This window comes from Megalops cyprinoides, chromosome 14 (genome assembly GCF_013368585.1).
Source record: "Megalops cyprinoides isolate fMegCyp1 chromosome 14, fMegCyp1.pri, whole genome shotgun sequence".
Lineage (NCBI taxonomy): Eukaryota > Metazoa > Chordata > Actinopteri > Elopiformes > Megalopidae > Megalops > Megalops cyprinoides.
In genome coordinates, this window is record NC_050596.1 from 31,722,421 (window position 1) to 31,748,301 (window position 25,881).

Here is a 25,881-nt window from a genome sequence, read left to right on the forward strand (position 1 = left end):
AAGAAGTTATAAAATAATTTTACCTCTGGATTCTTGTATATATACATAGTCCAAAGCAGTCTTTCGCGTGTGATTAGAATTAAAAGGTTTTATTTAAATCTGCCTAAAGTCTAAAAAGCGACTTCTACAACTTGGCTTTTTCAGGGTGTTCAGGGAACTATCCACAAATAGTGAAAACATGCAAGCAGGCTGTGCAATAGTTAAAAGCACAGTGTCTCGTCAGGCTTAAAGCTGAATTATTGAATGGACTCAAATTTGCAAGAGTTGCCTCATTTCAGTGTATTTTCATGTGGAGTACAGACAGTCTGTGTGAATGGGAGCTGTGCATGAATGTTATGATGGTCTTTCAGAGAAGGGGGATGGTCTTCCAGTGCCAATAAGGATGGAATATTACAAAAATTGTGAAACAATTTGTTTTGCACAATGCCGATTCAAGTTCGAAAGGGGGAAAAAAAGGCAGTGTTTAGGATGCAGGAATGAAGATTTGAAAGACAGGGTTTGGTTGCATGTCGTCACAGGGACAGCATTATATCCTTATAACTGACTCTGTAGAAGTCAAATTTGATTCTGACGTAGAGTCACTTCTCCTCTGTATGAAAATGAGAAGCGACTCTGAGAATCTCCTGGATGGAATCAGTAATCTTTTTTTTTTTAATTGATTTTGCATGTCTGGCGGCCAGGCCCAGTTCTCTGTCCCAGCCCCAGGGGTTTAGTGGTGTGGTCAGAGGGAGGGAGGTGGCTGCATGGTGCTCATGCACAGTATACAGGGTTGCAAAGGGAGCGAAGTTTTCACTCAGGAAAGCCAGAGAGCAGACAGACTGGATACCCTCTCACAGGCGGTGAAGGTGAACAGCAGTTATTACTGTGGTGTTCTGAGCAGAGCAGAGATATCAGAGCTCAACAGAGCCCAGAGCCCAGGGAACATATTCTCAGAGTCTCAGAGTAGAGAGGGTTAGACGAGACCGGCTGCACCAGGACAGGTGTGGTCCAACCGGCTGTCCTGTGAACGCTGCGCTGCATCCTCTCCTAACCCGGTCACTGAGAGGCTAATGCAGTGGCCTCCTGCTGGAAGTGGCATTCCCTGAGCAAGCCCGCTCTGTGGCCAATCTGACTGCAGTCTGCAGGCCGTAAGAGGAGCTGTTGGAGGGGACGGCTATTGGCACGGCCGCCTGTGGCCATCTCTGAGCTCAGCAAGGCCGGTCGCCATGGAGATTCAATTCCACACCTCAAATCCCATCTGGAAAAACTTCATCCAGCAAGAATCCCCCCCCCCCTCTCTCCCACCCCCCCCCTCTCCCTGCAGGACCCATCAGGAAGCCGAAGTACGTGGAGAGCCCTTGTGTTCCTGAGGACAGTGTCGCCTCCGTGCTGAGGCGGGTGACTAACAGCACAGCATCCTCCCAGAATGGTGAGAATAGGCGAGCGTCTTGCTGTGGGGATGTGCGCTCAGAGCGCGGAGGAGACCGTGTCACTTCGGGGAAGTGTTCTCAGAGAAGAGAGGACAGTATGTTACTGTGAGAACATTTATATTGCATTTACATTTATTCATTCAAAGTACGCTCAGAGTACATAGGAGAGTGTATTTCCAATTTGAAATCTGCTACTGCTTCAAGTTGATTTGTATGAGTCAGTTTTTTTTGCTGACCTTGGTGTATGTGTTTAGAGTTTTTAAATGCATTTACATCGCAGGCTAAACATAAAATATTTCCTAGGATAAACAACCAATCGTGATGTAGAACACAAGGTAAATTATGATGGGGGAGCTCATATGAAGGGAAGTTTTTCCTGACACTGAATCTTAAAGCAGTGCTAAAAATATCCCACCGTTAAGTTTGCACTGGCCTCCCTGTCGTGGAAACTCTCAGCCCTCTGGGTCATGCCCATTTCCCAGCAGGATGAGGGAGCTAGCCTCTCTGACATCAGCACTGGGAGGATCTCTGGGGCACTGTGTTAACTGACCACAGGTTAGAGCAGCTGCGGGCAATATATGAAAATATTTCATTGAATGAGATGATACATTTATCAGCCCATAGCCTGTAACTAGCCCAGTAAGCTACTTCTAGCAAGTCCTGAAATGAGTCAAACGGCCGTGCATTGGGAGTGCTGTTCCCATCGCTGCTATAGTAGGAATGTGAGGAGCCGTGTAGGAAAGGCAGCAGTGGCAGACCATAAAATCCCCAGGTTCCCAAGAACGCTGAACTCTCTGTACGCAAAGGGACCAGGGAGGCTGTTCCCTCCCACGTTTCTCAGGCCGAAATTCAGCACGTTCACCTCGGAGAGAAGAATCCTCGCTGAGGAATTTCACCGCTACGGGGACGCACCTGCCGTCTAGCAGCCATCGCCATGGTAATGTGCGGCCCCTCGCCTTTCAAAGCTCGGATAACGTGCTGGACAGTGCCAGGTGTTGCGTGAGAATGTGGAACAGGCGTCGCAGAGGGGGCAGCTGAACGCCCCTGCTCTCTCTGCAGAGAGGAAGCAGTCCCATTAATGGCTCCCTCTCAATGCACTATTCTCCCTCCGCGGGAAAAGCAAGACTGACACAGGTGCAGCGGACAGAGAAACCGGCACGCAACGACAAACCTGTACTCAGCTGCAAGAACACTGAAACTTAGATGCGTTCATGCAGAGCCTTTCAACTGCCGCGTCATTGCTATACATAATCATTAATAGAATGAGTAAGTACGGATTTGAAGTGACTGAAAGCTGATTTGAGGGATAGGAGGTTAACATTAGGCATGGAGTATGTCTGTATTCCTGCACTTGAAACTCAGTAAGAAGCTTGGACTGAAAGGTCAAATCTGATCATGTGATCTGGGGTGGGAGGGGTCAAATTAAAGAAATATGTAACATGGCCGGTGTCACTACGGAACGTTCTCTGACATGGGAGGGAATGCTGGGAGATTTTCAACAGGAGGATCTGTGTGACCATGTCAACACCCCCCACCCACCACAATATAAAAATATTAACCGGTGAGGTAGCAGAGAACAGACTACACCTGCAAATGTTTATATAAAAAACTGATGAGCTGATTTTCTCTTCGATGAGGATGCGGGAGTGTCCTCCCACCGCGGCGTCAGTGCTGATTTGAAAGATGCAGCAGAGTGCGGTCTCTGTAGGTTACTGCATCTCCTCCATCCAGCAGGGTCTCGCTTCCTGCTGCCCAGCGTCACCTCAGGCAGAATGAGCCATCAGAACAGGGATTAGACAGCGGGGCGGGTAGAGCCCCGGAGGAATGAGCCAAACATGGAGCATAGGACAAACTGGGAAAAGCCTTACGTCAGCCTTACAAATGCGTGAGGTTTTTGATTGGCTGCTTCCTCGGCAACACCATTGTTCCTTTCCCTGAGGCTTACAGTTACGTACTGTTTTAAGAAACATAACCACAGCGATAGATATTTTTATGTATTACGAGCTCATATCAGTGTATGACACGTTCCGTTTTGCCATTACTCATTCCAATTACTTAGGTGCTTGTCAGGTGTCCTCATTCATTGCATTTTACATGCGGCCCATTAGTACAGATGGGTATTTACTGAAGTCATTCAGGTTAAGTACCCATCACTCAAGGGAAAAAACGGCTGCGCCTCACCTTGCATTCAAAGCTTTATCTGCAGCAGCTTCCTAACACCTGCCTGACTCTAATGGCCTTATTCTCAGTCCAGTGGATGGTGGAGATGACAGTGCTCACCAACTGCAGAAGGTTGCAAGCGCCTTCCATTATGCAGTGAGTTCTGTCTGGACTTCTCACAGAGCTATTAATGGCGGCAGTTTCTAATGACGCTTTTTCTCTTTCACAGACATTACCTTTCAGGCCAATTTTGAGGGCCAGAACAACTAGAGTGTAACAACCAAAACAGCAATTCTAATTTCATAGTAACTGTACCGCCAATATTTTAATCCTTTCTACGATATCACATTTAACCAGTTTAGATTAAAGGAAGCCCAGTTTCTCGTGTGAATATTTGTGTGCGATTCCTCATAGTCTCTCCACTTAGCACCCCAAACCAGACCCTAACGGGTCGGAGGGAGAACTCCACCGGTTGTGTTCTCAATGAATTAGGAGGCGCAAACTTAGGGGTGGAGGAATCAGCGGCAGCCTTAAGCAGCACATTTACCTTTGGCCTTGGCAGTTGAGAATCTGCAGTCAGCAGGGCGCTTCCCTCTGGTCCCAGCAACATCTCTCTCAGTGAAGATTCCCCGTGTAATGAAATGCCGTACAGAAATGTAATGAAAATTCACATGAGAAATCGCTATATTTGCTGTTCTGTAAGGTGCTCTGGTGTATGAGACGCAGAGTGATTTTACATTTGGGTGGATTTCCAGTACCAATGTTTACTCTCGCTGAAGCAGAAAAGAAAAAAAAAATGTCTTCAGATGCAAGTATGGTAATTTGCAGTAATATTAACTTTGAGGAAGAAATACCAACATTTCTTAGAATAAAAATAATTCTGTGCATATGTGCTTACCATTTATAGATAAACCATTAATGATCCATAAAATACAAATAACCTGTGCATATGAACCTACCATTAATGAACCAAAACATCAGTGTTCCGTAAAACACAAATATTTGTGTCCTTTATAAGTATCTGACCATCAGTGCTGGCGGCACGTATCTGTGACATTTACAGGAAGGAACCTTACTGGAACCTGCTTCCACTGTTACTATTTAGAATACAAGGGCAGCACTGTTTCAAAAACAGACTGGATTAACCTTATAATAGTGTGAGGCCTTCTGCAGCCGGCCAGCCTTCGCAGTGAGTAGTTGTGTGTAGGATTCAGGGTAACCTCATGGGGCATTTTTTGGGAAAAGGACATGTTATATAATGGTATATGCAGTACCCAGACCATACCTATGGGGGTATGTGCAATTTCAGTCATACTGCTGTAATTATTGTAATTAATGTAAAATCAGTTCCCTCTCCTGTTGAACTCAAAGTAATGGGTTTTGAGGCGAGTCTGAAGCGAGTGAGAATTGGTTGATCTCTGGGGAGTGCATGTTTTACTCAAAAGGGATGGAGGCAGGGGTCTTGGACCTTGTGGTCTGGGCTGATACACGCAAGTGGTAGGGAGCTGTCAGTCACACCATCACCATGTTGGAGCTCACGTGCTCCGTCCAATCGGAAGGCCGTGACTGCGGAAGTGAGCTGCTCTACAGTGGCGGAACACTGAAAGGCCTTCTGGAATGCGGCTGCGCGTTGCTGTCAGCGACTGCGTACCCCCACAGCTCAGAGTGTCAGTGGAAGAGTTTTGAAGAGAAGAAGAGTTTGGCGCATTGATCAGGCCGGCATTGACGGAGCTCTGTTTGGTTGTGTAATCCCAGACGCTAATTAAGCCTCACAGTATCGCTTTCACAAGGAAAGTACTCAGTCAGTTCAGTCCAGGCGGATTGTTCAAAGAGCCCCCCCCCCCCGCAATCTCCCCGTTGGTTTACTGCACAGGCCAGCGTTTCAGCAGCTCTTAAAACCATCACGGCAGAGGATAATGATGCTGTTTTTTTTTGTTTGTTTTTCTTCCTACTTCCATTATTTGAAAAGCAAAGTACTTCCAACTGTTTTTTCCCCGGTTTCTTGAGGCTAGCGCAACACGTCTCATTGTAATTGCTGAAAGGAGAGGAAGCTCCTTTTCCTCCTCGAATGATAAGCATGCCAACAGCAGAAACGTACACAAAGCATCTGGTGTGCAGCGGACGTGACCGGCGCGGGCCCCGTTTCGGGCCTGGGTTTTCCCAGACCTGCTCCAGGGCCCAGGGCTCTTGTTTAGAAACTTGCTGTTTGAGTGCTTTGCTAGGGGGTTTCCAGGGGTCAGTTCTCATTCGGACAATCGCACCAGGCTCCCTGCTGAGATTGCGCTTAAATCATGAGGAAGTAGAAGACGTGTTTTCATAACAATTGTTGTTTGAAAAGTACAATAAGCACCAACACAGTTCCTGTGGCTGTTCTGCTCATAGTGTTGATCTCCATTGTCTCATTAATGGTCCAAGCACAGAAGGCACATGGTGTTTTTGCTTTTTTTCTAGTGTAATATGCTTTTTCCCCCTCAACTCTCTTTTGGAATTGCCAGTTGTACCAGACTCGTGTCACTGTGATGATCTCTGCACTCATGTAGGAGCATTGAGATGAGATGAATGCAATCTCACGATACTCGCATGCAGACAGCAGATATTTTTCACATTGCAAACCGCACAGTGCACCACAGCGGAGTGGGCGCTAATTGGAGAATAGGCGCTGCTCCATTACATTTCATTCATTTAGCAGACACTCCTATCCAGAGGGACTTCCAGCACAATAGAACAGAAGTGTATCCGCTCAAGTTGAATGAGCAACAGCGAACTTGTGCTAACTTGACTAGACAGCTTGGAAACTGAGAGAAGCCAAGTACAAACACTACCATGCATCCCAGTCAGTAGATCACAGTATCCGTAACACATTGCGATACTACGGATAAAGTAGGCACTGCTGGAATCATAGGGTACCTAAGAACACCCCCACCCCGGTTCCCTGAGGAGGGAAGGCAATGTGTACCACCACTGTCTTCTTCAGTAAATGATGCTGCCTTTCTCATTCACCATTGGGCCAAATTTAATATGAAGATACCCCAGTGGGAAAGATTTCAGTGCAGTACATATAAAAACATGTCTGCAGTAAGCTCATAGAAGATGTGTTATTTTTGTAACACATTTGGTGCCGTGAAATAACCTTAAGAAACGATCTTCACATAAACTGCTGCACAAATTTACATCACATTTGCCACAACCATCTAGCATGGTGTCTTCCTGCTATGTGTAATATGTCTGGGGGATTGCTTGCTTGGAAAAATGCTTGTGATTGAATTATGTTGTGCTGGAAGGCACCGTTCAGCTGGTCTGGACATTTTTCTTCTCAGTCTGTTACAGTCCTGTGGTGAGACTGCATCGCCTGTCTAACTCACCTCATTTTACCACATTCTCCATAACAGGAGAACTGGCCCTGACAGAATGTGTTTTGTATTTATTTAAAAAAAACTTGAGGTCAAGTTCAAAGTCTTGTGCTTTCTTACCTCATTCTTGTTCTGTGGGCGCTAACGTCACCCAAGCCTCTTACTTTAGGCAGTGTAATCCTGTTATTATTAGGTGTGTTTAGAAATCATTACACTCGGTCTTGTTCCTTGAAAACGTGTAAGAAAAACATGCTTAATTTCCTCTGTCTGCTGGTTTTACAATTTGACTGAATTGCCAAACAGTATTTTGACAAAATGACCATTTCCATCTGTCTGAAGCAGTGGAATTTGTTTGATCAGACAGGTTTTAGTCAGTATTTAGCTGTTTTTCCATCTCATCGTTACCTTATTTCTGCTCCTTTGATAGTGTAGATGGACCTTTGGGCTCCTGCAGGATGGACCGGTTTCTGTCGAGTGTACTGGTGCATCTAGGACAGGCGGCGTTCAGCAGTGTTCAGTGCTTTTAAAGGCAGAGATCACTTGCTGTGCAGCTGCTTTGATGAGAGACGTTAGCTCCTTTGTTGTGCATCGGAGGGGGGCACCCCAGGACATGGGTGAAGCTGAGCCCCCTGTTAGCTCTGCGTCTGTGTCTGCTCTTCAGAGCTGCTGCTGCGAGGAGCCCTCGCTGTTGACAGGACGCTTGATTAAAATGAGCAGAATGAATCCATTGGGAAATTGCATTCAGAGGAAAAAAAAAAAAAAAACGATTCAGCGATTTCTCATTTCTCACTCTCTTCTGCAGCTCGTAATGTATTGCATGGCAACTACGGCAGCGAGAATTACACAGGGATTGCTGTTCATTTGTTTTAAGTGATAAAGTAAGGGTGCAGGCAGTGTGCATATTGATTACCGCTGAGCAATGACCCACAGGAAACAATGGAAGTCGCTCTGCGTTATGCGGTCTCTCTCTCTGTGTCTGGGTGCGTAACCACCTCACTCGTAATGCAAGGAATAAGGATGCAGGAGTGAGCTTTGCAATGTCTGGGAGCTCGACCACAGTGAAAAGAGGCAGCTGTTTCTTTGTTATAGTGCTGGGGAAAGTGGTTTCAAAATGGCGAATGGACAAAAATGAATAAAACAGAAAATGCAGCAAAGAAGCATTAGTCATTTCGAAAAATGGTAGTTGCTCCTTTTTAATCAATTTAATTTAATTAGTTATTGCCCACATGATTGCAGTATGGGGGGAGTCACCTTCAGATTTAACTTGTTACCATAACAGAGTATGTTGTTGGAGGTAACTTAAGCAAAGTCAAAGCTTGTCAGTAACTACAAAATGTGTCACAATTTAATTTTGTTGTTGCTCCTTAATTAATTGAGTTTGTAATGCATCATGAAGTGAAAGTTTCAACTAGCAGTATAATGATGAATGTGTTGACTTTGTCACAGTCTGAACAATGACTCAGTATCCCAGGCTGTGGCGTGCAGATGAGAGTTATCTGTGCTGTAGTGACTATGCTTTTGGCCCTCTTTTTCAGACATTATTTGTTCAAATAACAGACACCCCCCCTCCTCACCTTGGTGAGGCCTTCCTCAGTTTGTTGCTTCAGTGCATACAGAGGAGCTACAGAGGCCTGGCTGGTCCATATTGTGCATGATTTGGAGCAGAATGTTCCAGAACTGACTCCAGATCAGTCCTCCCTGCCTCATCAGAGACTTCAAAATTACTCACCCTACAACATTACTTTTTACTAAAAGCACTCGAACCGTGTATTACTGCAGTTTAAAATCATAATTGTTCCTGGTAATGGGTTTGAATTTCGCAAGAGTTTTTCACCCCAGCCTCATTGGTAATTACAGTATTTCATTACCTGTGTGCAAAGGCTCAATCGGAGTCACTGGTGCCTTCCGTAGGGGCCTTTTACTGCATGCGAAACAGTCTGTGCCTTTCACAGGTCAGTGGTCAGGGGTGAAAGGAAATCGTTTTTAGGGTTACGCTTCCCACAACGACCTCTGCTCAGCCGATACGCCACCTCACCCCGCTCCACGCGAAACCTCAGAGTGGCTGTAATCACAGATGTTTTTCCACCCAAATAGATTCCACCAGGGCCCATTAGCACAGCTCTGTTTCCCGTTCAGACACAATAAGGATTTAAATTGGGAGAGAAAATTGGATTCTGCAATCAGAAAATGAGCCGTTGATGCTGTTACCACTGTCACTTCAGCCTGAAGCCCGTCATCCAATTTGCCACTCTGTTGACTCTTACTCTTTCCTCCTGTAATTATCATTTTGGGACCCTAAATTTATTAACAAGATGCAGATTTTGCACTTCTGTTAAACCTTTAAGGTGGAAGTTAAGATGTCGTGCCCCTTTTTCCAAACATTCTGTTCTGGAATGTTCCTGAAGGATATCAACAACTGTCCTGTTAGTGTCCGGTGCCAGACAGTGTTATCTCTGGACAAAGACCAAAGAAAAAAAAAACATCCAAACAAAGATTATGGGCAGAATGGCTTGAGATTTGAGAAGAAAGTTACACACTTCAAAAGCTTGTATCAGATAGGGACTGTGGGTTTTGATCAGAAATGTAAAGTTCCAGAGGGAAGCAGAGAAATAGTCTAAGCATTTTTTTCTTATCCTCCAGCAAAGCAAGGTTAATGGAAAAAAATCGGTTCTGAGGTTTTTATCTTGAAAAATCTAATTATTTCCTTCGTTTCACAGTGCTGAAATGTGTGCAAGGACAGCAGAATAAAATATTAAATATTTTGTGTAATATTAAATATTATTTTCTCTTCCTGTATACCCTTTTTAGATTTGTAATGAGTTCCTCAAGGAATAGTTCACACAACCGATTCCATTCTTGTTTCTTGGCAGAAGAGAGAAATTTAAACTGTTGATGATTTGTGATACATATTGACTGAGCCAGTTCACCTAACTGCTAGGTGGTGAATACTGTGGCATAGCTGGCAAGTTAACTAAATACGGGCCCACAGAGATGACTAAAGACCTGGAGATCCTTCTTTCTTAGCCCCCATAAAAGGAAAGAGAATGGGTGATGTCACAATAGGGCTTTGATTTAATAGTCGCTTAATTAACACAGTTCTGGAGGTGACTGGAAATGAGCTTGCGGCTTCTTACACCCCCTGGCCCAATAATTTATACACCCTCTGAAAAGAGGAGACGGTGACCCCCAGAATTGGCCAGGGGTTCAGATTATTCCTCCGAATACATTGCTCTCAGTTCTCTCATTTATTTTGGGGAGCAGGGTAAATAGGAATTAAAGGAGTCACTGTTCCATAGCAGGTAGAATTTAAAACCGTGGTGCATGCTGACTTTTCCTCCACTGTTGTAAATCAAACTAGAATGTGCGCCGAATACCACGCATCGTTTACTCTCTTTCACGAAACACAGATTGCAATAAGAAGACGAAATGTTTAGAAACACAAGCAAATACAAACGCTGAGTTTCATTTTAAATACTCTTCTGCTGTCTAAGGCATTGCTTTATGGCACTTGTTTTATGATTTTTGTACCCTTATCAGCGAATCCATTTCGTTAAACAGGCTAAAGAGGCACCATACCTGATTCATTTACACCTGTTAGTGCTTTACATATTTAATGCATGATGTGAGATTTAGCACATTGCTAACACAGTAGCGGAGTCTTACTATGTTTTTTTATTAAATGAAAAAGGCAATACATTTCTGGAAGCGGTACCATTTCATTAAGTAAACCCTACTGCTTGCAGGTAACGACCCTCTTAATGAGATGTGTGGATGCATTGCATGTCCCAGAGGTCTATTCAAAGCGCGCTGCATTAATACCGCCTCTAATAGATGCGGAATGAGCTGCCGTCCCCGTCGATGTCAGGGGGTAAATGCTTTAAAGCGCCGGCTGCATCGCGCTCGGTGTGTTGTATCGCCCGCTAATTGGATGCCATTAACACCGACGGCACACATTAGCGAGGAGATGCAGATCAGCGTCAAGGTCATATGGAAGTCGGCGAAAGATTAAGATTGGTGACGCAGCTCAGTTGGTCATTTGAATGAGCACGTTGGAACTTGAGCCGGGAATATCATTGGAAGGATGAGGACACCTTGGCGTGTCCCGAAACAAAGGCGTGAGAAGTCCGAGTCTCCTTCTGTCATAGAAAGCCAACATTCTGCATTGACCTTTTACCACATTAAACATCTGTTTAATGCAGCCGAGGCCCATTTTGGCCGCTCATTCCAATTACTTAATCAGGAACACTTCTCTAGGGACTAATGACGATATAGTGTGTAATTCCTATTACGCATCCACTGTTGTGCTTCTTCGGCCCTTTTCCCGCTGCCGCAGATGACCAGATCTATGAGTAGCGAGGAGCAGTGGGGGTTTCAGCATTTAGCAGGAGCTGCCGAGGGAGCGAGCCGTCAGGCCTCAGCAGTAAAAAAGCCTTCCAGATAGATGGGTCCCGCTCACCGAAAGCCTTCATCTGTCCTGATTACCGGGGTTAGCAGGGGGACCGCATCCGCATCCACTGCCGGGAAGTCATTCTCTCTGGCTCTCTCTCCCTCTCTCACGGGACTTAATTAATTCCCACAACATTCTCAGTCCAATTATTCACTCCGTATAAGAAATACTCAGGGCTTAATAAAAAAAAATACATTTTCCTGACGGAAAAGAAAAATGTCCAGAGGCGGTAGCCCAGGGAGACATTTCTCCGATATGACGCAGATGGGCTTTGTGTTTCCATTAAGATAAACGTAACAATGGGCGGTGGAAAGATGCTCCGCTTGATGTGCCTGAATTTCAGGCATTTCGGCATTTCACAGCCCTCGGATGAAGTGGAGATTTTCAGTACTTTTAGTTGTCTATTGCACAGTCAGTGTTTATATCCATATTTAAACCAGTTCCAGGAGATTTCATGTAATTATATCTTTCAACTATGCAGCAATTCTAAAAATAAACTCAGGCGCACTTTCTCTAATTAATTTATGCCAACCAGCACGCTCACTTCGCCTGAATCGGACCAGTTAATTTTTGAAGTGCATTTTAATTCACCTCAGATTTGCTACTTCGGTATAAATGAGAATCTGAAAACAAAAGAAATATTCCCGGCAGTTATGGTAGTAACACACACACAAGGTTACAGAATTACTCTTTAGAAAACAAATTAAAAAGGTGCATTTAAAAGCCCGTCGTTGTTTACAAGAACCACATCCCAAATATATGCCTTGTTTATCGTTCTTCTGAATTCTTAATGTAAGCTGTTGCAGTGAGTGAGCACCTGTTACCAGCTCGCTGGTTTGACCGCAACCTTAACAGATGGATCTGAAATCCAGCTGGCTCTCCAAGGCTGTATGTTTTTTGATTATAAGCCACTATGCGTAATCACAAGTGGAGAATTTCAGCTTCTCCGCCTGGCGAGCAACATACCCAGTATTCAGTAAGGGAGCTGGAGCTCCTGGAGGTTTATTATTCAAAGTGGGCAACGCGTTCGGAGCGGGGAGGACTGCGCAACACGCAGGCAGGGAAATTGGATTGAATTTTCACTGGTTTTGAGGGGGAAATAATGTAGACGAGCACCAAGAGCAAACTTGTTCAGTTCTAAAAGGAAGTGAATGAAGAGACGCTCAGTAGCCTAATTCCCCCCTCCCTGACTCGCTCTACATCCTCACCTCAACTGTTTAGGGCAGCGGTTTCCTCTGAGAACAAGGACGTTCTGTTGCGTTGGCACCTGTCCAGTTTTGACGTGTTATTGTCGCCTCTGAGAGCAGCGCGTTGTCTAAGCTCGTCCACTGCAAGTACCCGGTACTAGAAACACAAGCAAACACCACGCTGTAAAGGACGTTGCGCCGGAAAAAAAGGTCAAACCAAGAAAAACGTTCAAATCTGAGGTCACAAGTCTCCACAACACACTTAATCAAATCTGTGTTTACCGGTAGGCTTCACAGACGTCATAAGAACAGCTACTGGTCCTTGCATGAACTCGAGCAGCGTTGGCAAAAAGCACCGCGAGGCCATGGTTTTGATTTGATTTCGTTTCAGACTGGCACTGCAATATGTGACTTGGTGTAATCAGATCGACTGTATGCGTTATTAATAACCGCAGCGGAGAGAGAGGTGCTGATAGCATGCTCGGGCTATAATACCTCACTGTACAGTATTACCTTTCCTGACTCTGCCGCAGGAGAGAGCTCAGACGTTCAGTCGCATCACCTCCACACTACATGCAGCCTACATGCTGTTACTGTCTACATACAGTATGCTGTTGTCTGTTTCAGGTTAGGTGCGTACTCAGAAAGCTTTGGAAAGTTTAAGTACAAATGGTAGGAATACTGTTTTTGTCTTGGCTGCATTTAAATTCCGTAGTTATTTGTATTCATTTATGTACAAGGGTACCCTTACAAGGGTAGCAGTAGAAAAAAACAGACAAAACACTACCTCATGTTACATTACGTAGGAAGGAACAGGTCTAAATTTTGAGATTTGTTCTGCAGGTGTTCTGTATTGAGGAATAAAGTTAACAGGCTGAACCCCTGAGCGTTGCTCACTGATGTATCGATGTACCATATGGTCCTGCTTGTGCAATCTGGCCGGCACAACTGGTTTAGGGAGGCGAGGGGCGCATCGAGGACAGCGGGAACCCGAATCTGGCCTCATTTGAATTCTGTGCCCGTCTGACTGTCAGCTGTAAACAAGCGCGGAGCACACGGTCGCCTTTCGAGGGACGAAGCGGGCTCCGCATCCCCGATGAGGCTGGCCGGAGCCGCGCAGCTCCGCGCAGGCTATCTGCGCAGATCCGCCGCATCTGAAGAGCGGGGAAGGACGGCACCGGCCGGCCTGGGAATTTAACGCGAGTGGTTTCTCTTGCAGAGCTGCAAGCGGAGAGCGAGCCAAGCCCCTCCCCCGCGACTCAGGAGCTAATGACTAGGCTGGGATTCTTACTGGGCGAAGGGATCCCGGGATCGGCGCGCGTGCCTATGGAAGACAGGAACGAAAAGAAGGTATTTCGCTTTGCACCCGCAGCTGCTCCAGCTCTGAGCGAGAGAGAGAGGGAGAGATAGGGAGGAAGGAGCGTGAGTGAGAAGAGAGGATGCTTTTGGCTTTTGCTTGTTCTTTTTTCATCATCTTTTTTTTCCTTGGGAAACGGATTAAAACTTCATCCCAACCGGGCTGCTAGTAATTCCTGTAAAGAAGGGTAACTTTTTGTTTGTTTGTTGCAAAGTGTTTAGTGAGATTTCACACAGAAGGATAGGTATTAGTTATGACAGACAGTTATTTTGGGGGTCAAACTGGCGCAGTGCTTTCCCGCTGTATGTTCTATTTGATTGTCTCAGTTGCTTGACAGCTGGTGTTGCGCCGATTCAGTGCGTTATGTTAGGATGTCGGCTTTGCTCCAGATGCGCACAGTCATGTCAAACCGCTTCGCAATTTGTTTAGGTCTGTTTTTTAGGTTTGCCGAATAGAACAGGACTCTAAATTTCGTGGCACAGATGTTATGTTTCGGTAGGCTACATTCTGGCATGAACCTTTGAACTAAAATAGCTCTTAAGAGGTTTATGCTTTATGAACTATATTCATTATCCGAGTTTTACCGGAAAAAAGAAACTAAAATACAGTCCTAGAATTGTTGCTGGAAATGTTGTTTTTATGACAGATTCTTAAAAATGACAATAATGTAGAAACGTCTTATGAGCTGGAGGTAATGGGTATCTGCCAATCAGCGTCTGCTATCTATAGACCGCTTTTCACACCAGGCTAAAGATGCAGCTTCAGTCGCGTCCCCACAGCTCTCTTCACTTCGATCACCGGGTAGCTGTTTCTTTCTCCTATTTACTGTTGCTATAAAGGGTCTCTGCAAATCGTCTGTCTCGTGTTTAGCGCGAGGTATTGTAATGTGCATGCTGATTAACCTCCTGCACAGCGCAGTATGGAGCTACAGGCAGTGAGTGAAACGGAAATGGCAGCTACTTCCAGCAGCAGTGACAGATTTGTGACTGTAGCAGAGTCTGAACCACCGCTGAAATTTAGCCTTTTCCCCATCTGAAGACGGGAGCAGTTTCTTCACCTGCTTTGCAAATCGTATGAGCACATACTGTGTCTAATACTGCATAAGCCATGTAAGCGGGCCTGCTAAACCATGCTGTAATGTGCACCTGGTCCTATTCCTGCATACCTCACCTGTACCGGGGCAGTGCTCTGTCTGTGGGCAGGTGAGTCGTGCAGGACGGTTTCATAGAGACAGGTGTTGAAGGACAAAGAGATAAGAAGCTGTGAATTCTTTGCTGGCAGACATTTGGCAGGTTGTGGAACTCTCAGTGGAGGGGGAGTCTAGTAGAATTGCTGACCACTCCCCAACCATTGCCAGACCGAAGAATAAGTCTGTATATCTGCATTGCCGAATGTGGTAATTATGTCAGCTGGAAGGGGAACAGCAGAGGTGGCAGCACAGAAGACTTCTGTAGACCTTCAGTCAGGCTTATACAAGGGGAACTAACTTCCAGCAGCCAAGCACCTATCAAGTTAGTTATTTAGTGAATAAACTCAACCAGAATCCATTATTCTTCTCAACTCAGTGTTAAGGGAGTATCACAAGGTCAGAAATAAGTGTACAATCCTGGCAAATGTAAGCATTCACTGTATGACAGAACAGAGTGTGGCACAGCGAGATGAGGTAGGAGATACTGTGAAACCAGCTTCCGGCACTTTAGCACTTGTTTCTCATTTAGACTGCAGTGGGAAAGACTGCAGAATGGGTCAGGATTAGAGGCCAGCAGTTCACCTCGTACAGTTGCTTTGAACATTTCAGTGTAGTCATCAGTTTAAATGAAAGTATGTGTTCGGTTTTCTTTGTTTAGCTGAAGCCCGGTTAAGTGATGTTGATTCTTTGAAATGAATCTGCTTTTTCCAAACCACTGTTTTGGTTACTTAGTGCAGTCTTACAGCAGGACTGGTTCATTTTGTTGTGATAAAAAATTCCTGGAAAATGCAAATTCATTGTTCAGTACATAGTGTTTTGGGTGATTTGGCTCAAAATCTAGTTTCCCAACTGTACAGAGCTTGTTAGGTACTCTCTTTGATTGAATCAAAGATGTTCTCTTTTAAAACTGAAGAGAATATTTAATCAGAATGTCTTAGATTATCCTCATTTTTCTCAGTTCTTTAAACAAACTTTCACCAAAAAGAATACATTTTGCCCTTCACAGAAGCAGAGGGCTAAGCTAAGGCTTACCTCTCAAAGGATCTCTACGAGTTTTAATTCACAGCAGTTAGAGAGAAGACTCCTCGGGACACATATTTGCTGTAACGGGTGCACATGCCAGCCTTGTGGCTAAGGCGTTCCTCTGCCTTCTCCTCCAGTGTGTAGCAGCCAATCAGGGAATCAGCCCCTGCTCCACTCTGACCAGTAGCACCGCCTCCCCCAGCACAGACAGCCCTAGCTCCACCCTCAACAGCTGCGGGGGCCGGCCCCCTCCCCTCCGATCCAGCCCCTGTGCCACCGTCACCAGTCTCAGCTCCACGCTCGAGAGCAAAGACAGCGGCATCATCGGTGAGTACTGCAAGCTGTCCCCAGGACCACCTGTCCCCAGGACCACCTGTCCCCAGGATCACCTGTCCCCAGGATCACCTGTGCAGTAGCCTCATACACCTTCCATTCATCTCCACCATGCACCTTCAGTTCACCCTTTACCACCATTTAATTTCCCTACACTATCCCCATCCATCCTCTGTTCATGGTTACCATTCATCTTCCATCTATTGTCACCATCCCTTTTCTGTTCATTGTCACCATGAACTGTCTTCTTACTATCTCCAGAATCAGTCATTCACCATACTGTCATTATCACCAGTATCTGCCATTCTCCATTACCATTCACCATTGCCATCCACCTTTCATTCCTTATCACCATCCACCCTATTGATATCTACAGAATCACCCAGCCACCGTACTGTTATTACCTCCAATACCTGCCATTACCCATACTGGCATTACCCCCAGTACCTGCAGATCTCTGTAGTGTCATTATCTACATTATCTTCCATTCCCCTTACTGTCATTAATTCTAGTATTTACCATTCTCTACGCTTTGATTGCCCCGTCCTGACGTCTGAGCCACAAGTACCAGCCATTTAACCAGCCAGTTTATTAGTGATCCGATTTCCCATCATTCACCCTGTTCTCAAAACCTCCAGGGACTGCTAATCACCTTTTTATGAATTCATCCAATATCCCACCCTTCACTCTCTAGTCTTTCCGTGCTAGTCCCTGTTTGCATGGTCCTCAGTATAGGAATATGTTTCTTCATCTGTGTTAGCCTCCTTGCCTGCGTATTGCCTTTCTGCTGAACACTAATGAGGAGACTGTCCATCTGAAAGTCCACGTTTGTTTTCCTGCCTCTGCCAGCTGGTATGTAGCCCTGCTGTCCGTAGCTGGCAGTGTGTGATGTTTGTCAGGGTCCAGTAGCGGTGTGTGTGTGTGTATGCTGCTGTTGTAGCTCCATGGCTACTGCTTTAGCAAAGCATTAGGAGATTTACGGGTTTACAGACGCTGACAGAGGGATGAGCCAACACTGGGCTAATTCCTCTGCGTTCTGTGCCAAGAAAAGTTCCGCCGGCTGAGGGGAAAAAAAAAATCATTAAAGATATTTTAACTTCGTATTATGTGGTTAGAACTGTTACATTCTAAAAGGGGCCTTTGAAAAAGTAGTTGCGGCCTTGTTTGCCCAAGACTCTGTCTGTTTAGTTCTTTTAATTTTCTCAGGGTTCCAATTCATTTTTGACAAAACTAGGACATCGCATTCTTCTATTTATTTCCTTGTGAGATATCAAAAGTAGGACATCAGGATTTTTTATTCCTGATTATTGTGTCCCAGGTAAATACACTAGAGGGAGGGAAATGAGAGAATAGCTGTCTGACTGTGATCTCTCTCGCTTCAGTGTATAAAATTAGTGCCGACTGGGTGCCTTACTGCAACCTCATGCAAATTACGCAGGGAGAGGGTATTAGAAGCTGAAATGAGACCAAAAGGCAGAGCTGCCACATCACTTTGCTCTGTAGCATTCAGAACCTTCCGCTGTTGACATAATTAAAATCCACAGTCCCCAGTGCAGCATTTCATAGCACATAAAATTTATACAGTGCAGCGTTAAATGACAGTATTATAGCTGCTAAATAATACAGGCAGCTGTGATATTGTAGTATTTGCACCAGTAAAACAGTGGGTTATTTCTGAGTAGTACTCTGCTCACAGTTGGGAGAGGGAGGGAGAGGGACAGAGAGGGAGAGAGATGGGGGTGGGGTGGCGAGAGAGGACCTACTTTTCCAGGTGAGTCAATATCTAAGATAGCATCCCTGAGACAAACCCTGAGAACGTTCTGTTTTCAAGCGAAGGACGCGCGGTAGGAGAAAAAAAAAGGACCGCAAACATTTCCCCCGGTGAACGCTGCTCTGATTTCAGGGTTATTTAAAGGCAGGGAGAAGCGATGTTCTGTTCGTGAGCTGCGATTCGAGTGGTGATTCACGTTGTCGCCCCTTTGAAGTGGCCAAGGTCAAGGGAGGGGTGAAGAAGATAACAAATCATGCACTTCAAAGACGTCTTAATCTGTGTGCTTTAAAAGTATACCTGAGTGGCATTCTGGGTAGTCTGTGCTTTGATGGGTAAAGGCCCACAGCTGTTGCATTGGAAGGATCCGGAGTTTCAAGGGGGATTAAATCAGCCATTTAAGGCTGGAGGCTACACCCTTCAGCTTCTCCCTGTTCCAAACAAGGAAGTACACCTGGCCGAGCCAGGAAGCGGGTAAGCTTTTTAAAATCACATATCCTGTCTGTGTATATCAGAAAAGTACTCTGGCTTTGATAGAGATGCATTTTACTGTGTGTTGGTGTGAATGTGTCGTTTATCAAAACAGACAGGGCAGTTGCTTTATTTTCATGGGTTTATTAGATTAGTCCTGTGTGTTCCTCTGGTATAAAAAATTTTTTGCATCAGTTTCTCTTCTACATTAGGGATTATGCAGCACATGGAACTGTTATGAAATTTTGCTTAAAGGAGAGCTCTGGATAGAAATTAAATTTGATAAGTTGTTGAACCCATTTTTCCTCCACTACCAGTCAGAGCTTTATCATTGAACACAGACATGAGCAACTTCATCTATAAGCACCGAACGCTTTCTCCTCAGCTGGCTGTCTGATCGAAGAGGCCAAAGGTGATGTGGAAACGCGGTAATGATTTAGGCAGGTTTACAGGGCTGTCCCAGATCACCAGCTTCGTCCTGTCAGTGATGATGACCCCTGACCCCTCCCTGTCCACACCCCACAGCGACGATCACCAGCTCATCAGAGAATGACGACCGCAGCGGCTCCAGCCTGGAGTGGGGTAAAGATGGCAGCTTGATTGACAGCAGGCGCCATGGCTTGGGGCGCAGCGCGCGGGCGGACACTTGCTCGCCGGTGGCCGAGGAGGACCCCGCGGGGCCAGTCGAGACGCCACCCAGGATAGACTCGGCACCAGGAGCAGCAGCGCCCCCCGCTGGCGGGCCCGTTCCCGTCCCCACACAGAACCCCTCAGGCCTCATGATGCCACGCCCCAACTCCGTTGCAGGTAGGTGTGACTGACAGGCTAAAACTTCCTGTTTCTCCTGCTATGATTTCCTGTCTGTTGTGCTTTGACTTCCTGTTTGTGGCATTTGAATCACATGTTTTCGTATGAAGGGATATTCAGCTCCTCCATTCCCTCTGTCCTCCTGGTCAGTAATGGGAGGTTCTGGTACCTGTGCAATCCTATAAATGTTCAGTTTTAGATGTCACTTTTTCAAGAATGTTCATTGTAAGTCAGAAAATCAAAACACGTGCTGTAGCTTCAGCAATGCAAAAGACGTTATTTTTAATTTAGAGTGCTCAAACCTGATTATCTGGTCCATGTGTGAAGAGTCCATGTTGTGATTTTAGGTTTGTGATGCTTCAACTTCCTGTTCGAGGCTGGACTGGGTCATTAGCTGGCAGTGGCTGGGAGTCCACACCAGCAGAACATGATTGGCTGCTTTTCTGGGGTGGATTACATCGGCCACAGTCTCTTTGCACAGCTCTCTAGCCGTGCAGCAACTCGTCTGTTGCCTAAGAGCTTCTCAGATGACATCAGTGAGAGATGTGCCTATCAGCAGTTTACTCTACTGTGGTGAACTCTGGGACTTGTAGTGTAAAAACGGTCATTTATGGAAAGAGTATTCAGGGATTGTGTTCATCGTGCTTTGGTACCTTGTGAGTGTGGAGGTTGTTGAGGTGCATGAGGCAAGTTTAATGCTTACAAATGGCGATTCCAAAAAGGGGGATGGCTTAAAACGGAAAAGGGAAGATGAACTCACATGGATAGTTACATGAAGTTTAAAACGTTGTGACACAACTGCAGTGTGCAGTGCAGTGTCCATCAGTGGCACAGCTGTGGCAAGTCATTGTCTCCCCTTATAAAGTATATTCAGTGATTTCTGGTGATGAGAATTTTTCGCCAGATGGTGTTAGGGCAATCAGTTCTGCGTTCCTCTGGACCCAGAGGGGCAGAGCTGTCTTTGGGACATCCAAGAAGCCAGTCAGGCAATCTCTCATTTCATTTTTCAGGGGCGCATTCGTAGACTCTACAGACAGCTTAAATGAATAAAACACTTGAACATATTGTTTTAGCTGGGAGCGGCAGTTCACTTTTAATGTGTGCGGTTTGTAAAGGGAGACAGTGTCTGTACAGTTTTGCCTGGAGAGTGTGGGAGAGATAGAGAGTGCAGCTTGCGAGTATGTTGGAATTGTCACCGTGGATGAAGCTGTTGTCTCGCAGCTGTTTTGCAATAGAGGGAACACGAACAGCTTCTGAAAGAGTTCTGATTATCATGGTAAAATGACACTCTGTTTCTGCAGGGTGCCTGACTGACTCTGTCACTGTTTATTCGGCTTTGTCAGAGCAGTTGAACCCTGCAACGAAAGGAAAACCAACAGAAATTTTAAATTGCGATTGTGTGCTTATCAAATACTGCAGTAGAAAGAGAACAATGATGTCTCATCCAATTAAATGAGCTTTTCTAATGGGGTCTCACTGACAGCACAGAACACATCTGTGCGTCTGTGCTGCTATGGACATTTATATGCAGTGTATCACTCTGCACTCACTACTAAAATTATTGTTCTACTGAAAGCTAATACTAATATGTAACGCTAATAGTAGTAATGCTAATACTGCTGTAACTCTAAAAATCCATAATGCTAATGTCTAACCTAGTTCTTATGCATGGGAAAGCTGTGATTGGGAATTGCCGAACAGCTCAGATCCCTCTCTTGATTTCCGGTTTTTCCCTGCAGACCTGAGAGTGGGTACAGGATCATGTGAGGACCGGAGATATTAGCATAATGTGCAGTGTAGCTTGCTTTAGTGGCCTTGTAAAGCTAGCTGCGCCGCGGCGGTGGGGTCTTTCGCCCGGCAAACAGCTGTGATGATGTCATTAGCATGCAGCATCGCCCGCAGGGACCTGAGATGTTCACACCTCTAATTTTATGGTCAGCTGCGATGCCCGCGGAGCCGGGATGGCAAGGGCAAACAAAGACAACTCGGGACGAAGCCGGATCCGCTCTGTGAAGCAGCCCAGGGTTGCACACCTCATCACGGGCCTTTATTTTCTAACATGGCGGGTCTTTTTTTTTCGGATTATATTCCTGAGAACCTTTTGTTCACAGTTACGGTTAGCAGACAGCTGTTTTCAACATGCAGCTTGAGTCTTTCACATGAGACATTAAGAAAGTATCTTATCAGGATACTTCTCATGGGGTTTATGCGCATGACCCAGTATCTCTACTGCAGGGCTGAGCTGCAGTGGTCCTGGAGAGAATCTCTAACACTTCCTGAAGACACCCAGTGCTGCTTTCAGCACTAACATTAATTGGTGCCAGTGCATTGGCATGGATAATCATCTAGGTTTGTGACCCAAGGGTTGCAGGTTTGATTCCCTGATAGGACACTATGGCTATTTCCTTGAAGAAGCTTCTTAATTTTAAAAGGCTTCCAGAAAAGCCAATAAATAAATAACTAGAAATTGCAGCTTTTCTGGAAACAATGTGAGACCTTACCAAGATTAAACTCTTACCAAGACCCAAATCAAAGATAGACAGATACATAGATAGATACTTTATTCATCCCCTTGGGGAAATTCAGGAGTAAAGTATCTGACTGAAGGTGATACCGTCTGGAGTTTCTTGGCTCTGACCTTGCTTGACCTTCAGGACGCAGGTGTGTCATCTCTGGTTGGTTGAGCCTCACTCTCTCTCCAGCATTGGCTCATTTTTCACAGCTTGGCAAGAATGTGAAACGCGTGTCCACTTCACTCTGAAGCGTCATCTGTACTGCGGCTCGTACAAACGCAGCGTAACTGAGCCGCCACGGACGGCCTGCGAACAATCCGCACAGGGCCCCGCAGAATCTGTGTGACTGTGTCAACATAATTATACCTCCTGCCAAAGCAAGAAGAATGAAAAAGCCTATTAATTAAACCCAGTGAAATGCTCTGCTTGTAAAATCAATAATTATTTTATAAAGAAAGATAGGCCTGTATCAGCATGCACACACAGGTATACACGCTTGCAAACCGGCACGTCAAAATGTACACACACACACACACAGACCCACACAAATCCATGTCCACAGATATGCAAACACACAGACATATGTACACACTGACAAACTCCTACATGTGCTCTCTCTCTCTCTTTGTCACACACACACACACACACACACACACACACACACAAAAGGAGAGCTTCAGGTCCATGGTTGAAAAAGACCAGTGTGGAGACGCAGTGGTTAGTGTTCACAAGAGGATAAAACACTGACAGAAGTGCTCCTGTAAGTCCCTGTTAAATCTGTAAAATGCCCATTGTTGTTTCAGCCATGTCATTATCTCTCAGCAAGCTGTGCCTTGCTTACTGTTTTATGTACTCTTTTTCCTGGCTGTTGGTTTTTAATCTCGTGAACAGTGTTATTGCTGTCATTTTAAGTTTGCACTATTAAGGCTGCAGAATGTGATGGAGGCCACACAGATGCTATTATTTCACAAAAGCTCTTGGCTTTATTCATGCAAAGTCTCTGCAGCATGGAGAATGAGACTCAAGACCTCCTCAGTGTAATGGAATACTGACCAAAATGCTTTCCCTCACCGAGCACAAAGCTAATATCCAACAGCGTCACAGCATGAACACATCACCGGGGGGTTATACTTGGAAAAACGACAACACTTGACCTTACTGAGTGTGAATGTTTGGTTGGCCCTTGCCAGGGCTTTTGATAGATGCTTGGCGCGTTCAGCCAAACGCTGTCGTTGGGGTTTATGTTTTTCGGGGAAACATTCTCGCTGCCCTTTAGATTCCGTCTGAAGGTTGTCCAGAACGTGTGGTTCTACCTACACGTCACGTCAGAGATTGTCAAACTGACAGCCTCATCCCTGGTTTTCTGTTGTTGGCGTCACCTTTCCAGCTGAAGCCGATTTTACCGTCAGAATGAGTCAAGTAAGTCCAGATGCCGCCGTCGTTTGTAAAGACAGACCTTTTCCTTTTTAAATGGAGGAGCTGGTAGCATAGCATGGACAGTGTAAGAGTAAGATCAGAGGAGGAAACTGTGACGGCGGCGTAATGTGTCCGCCTCTGCCCCAGCACAACAGAGGAAAGCATTACCAGAACAGGGAATTCATCACAAGGGTTTTATTTTGGGTTGACGGGATGGATACGTTTTAGCTGGACTCTGTTTCGTTCAGGTTGATTGGAATTGAATGTATGTGCCGGTGGAGCACAAAGGCACAAATGAGTACAAACTCGAGACCAGGTGGACGTGGGGTCGAATCCTCCATTGAGCATCGTTGAGTACTGGTATTCAGCTGAACTGAGTACTGATATATGGCAGGATTAAAAGCTGTGAAAGGTGTACATTAATAAATAACACTATACAATAGCAATCAACTGACCCCTGCTGACGCTTTTAAAGCACCAGGTGGCATTTTTTGACTATTGCAGTGAAGGCGCAGTCATCTTACACACACGTGCAATTAATCAGCTAAAACTTCATTTGTATGCCTCCGCACGGACAGTGGCCCCTGGTTGGTATGACTCCTGGATGGAACTGGTTTCCAGTAATTAATTATTAAAAACAAATCTGGAGCTTGAAAGGAAGAGCTTGATACAATAAATCTTGCTAGGAATTGCAGTTCTGATCACAGCGATTGGAGTAACGGGTAGCAAAGCCATGCAAAGCTAGCAAACGTCCAAAAATTTGTAATGTTTGGGTGCAGTTGTTTCATTTTGAGTGGAAGAGCGCTTAAATATGAGAACAAATGTCCCCCTGGAATAAAAGGGATCATCTGTGAACGGCATGACCTGTTCGCTCTGTGCTTTGTCATTAACACCCAATATGTATTCACACTGAGGTGAGTCACCCCCCTCACTTTAAAACACTTGGAGATACTTGAGAGGTGTTATATACATCTGCCTATTATTATAGTTGTTGTTGTTATTATTATATGCAGGTGGCAGTAAATGCAGCATTGGAGTGGTAAGAAGCAGCCGAAACGTTTAATTCCCTGTTGGGGCGCTGCTGCTCTACCCTTGGGCAAGGTACTTAACCCACAGTTGCCTCAGTAAATATTCAGCTGTATAAATGGATAACGTGAAAATTGTGACCTGTGTAAGTCTCTCTGAATAAGAGCATCTGCTAAATGGCAATAATGTAATATGGCTGACGTGCAGCTAGCTTCTGTGTCAGGACAGGTAGTAGTGAAGGCTGAATGTGTGGGCAGACGCAGCTGCAACAGTGTCCCAGAGCTGTTTGCGCAGTTAGACTGCCTGCATGTTAAAGCCGCCCTGCACTGTGCCAGCCTTTCACAGTGTCTGCTGCGCAGATGTGATGGTAATCTGCAGTAAACCTTCCATTTACCCACGCTGTTAATAAAAGCTGCAATGGCAGGAAGGAACTTTCTATCACGTCATAACAGTCAATCTGCAACTGTGCTTGTAGTAGTGCGCACTTTCTTTGTGTGCACATCTTTGTGTGTGTGTGCGTGTGTGCGCGCGTGTGTGTGTGTGTGCGCGTGTGTGTGTGTGTGTGTGTGTGTGTGTGTGTGTGTCTGTGTGTGTGCGTGCGTGCGTGTGCGCGTGTGCGTGCATGTGCGTGTGTGTGTGTGTGTCTGTGTGTGTCTGTGTGTGTGTGCGTGTGTGCGTGCACATCTGTGGTATTGCCTTCTGGCAGCAGAGTTAATCACCTCTTGAAATTAAACTCTGAGTGATGTCTGATTTGGCGGGAAGCAGCAAACTTCACGATCCATCAGAACATCAGCTGGCCTCGGCAGTACTCTGTGCCTTTTGTCTCCTGAAATAAGCAGGCAGATTGCGCTCCCGGTGATGAACGATAGGAGAATTGCAGATTACTGTGTGTATTGGTGACGTGCCAAATTTATATTTAAGTTGCTTCAGTTCAATTTCACTTGTTTACTTTACTTGTTACTGAACTCTGGCTCAGAAAATGTGAAACTTAAAATGAAAGTGGTGTCAAAGAAAGATGGTTGCAAAGCAGAAAAGTCTTCGCCCCACTCCTCACCCCCACCATCGCACCCTCTCAGTAAAGAATGTCGTCCTTTCGTGTGCGGATAAATGTTGTGCTCCGTTCACGAGCTGAAGTGAGCGTGTGCTTAATCTCTCTCTGTGTCTCTGGATGTGACACTGCAGTGCTGTATTAACACAACTCTCAGCGCAGAACGCAGGCCCGTCTCCAGCCCCCGCCGCCTAGCAGGAGGCCGGTAATGCGGTGTGATCTGAAGCTAAAGGTTCAGATTATAACGGCACTCCTGGCGGTTTGGCGGTTTGAGCTCACCGCGTGAGAGAGAGAGAGAGAGGGAGAGCGAGAGAGCAATCTCTGAGCAGCCCGGTGATGTCAGCATGGGGCTCGGCTCATGTGTAGCAACAGGATCG

At 45.6% G+C, this 25,881-nt stretch overlaps 1 protein-coding gene across 1 annotated transcript in view; it reads left to right on the forward strand.

Annotated features, from left to right (window-relative positions):
* The window catches only part of LOC118788731 (protein TANC1-like), a 111,570-nt gene that overhangs the window by 42,847 nt on the left and 42,842 nt on the right, over positions 1-25,881 (forward strand). Inside the window, exons 4-7 of the mRNA XM_036544765.1 lie at positions 1,304-1,408; positions 13,773-13,903; positions 16,260-16,449; positions 19,220-19,501. Coding sequence (XP_036400658.1) covers positions 1,304-1,408; positions 13,773-13,903; positions 16,260-16,449; positions 19,220-19,501 — 708 coding nt within the window. The remainder of the gene's footprint in view (positions 1-1,303; positions 1,409-13,772; positions 13,904-16,259; positions 16,450-19,219; positions 19,502-25,881) is intronic.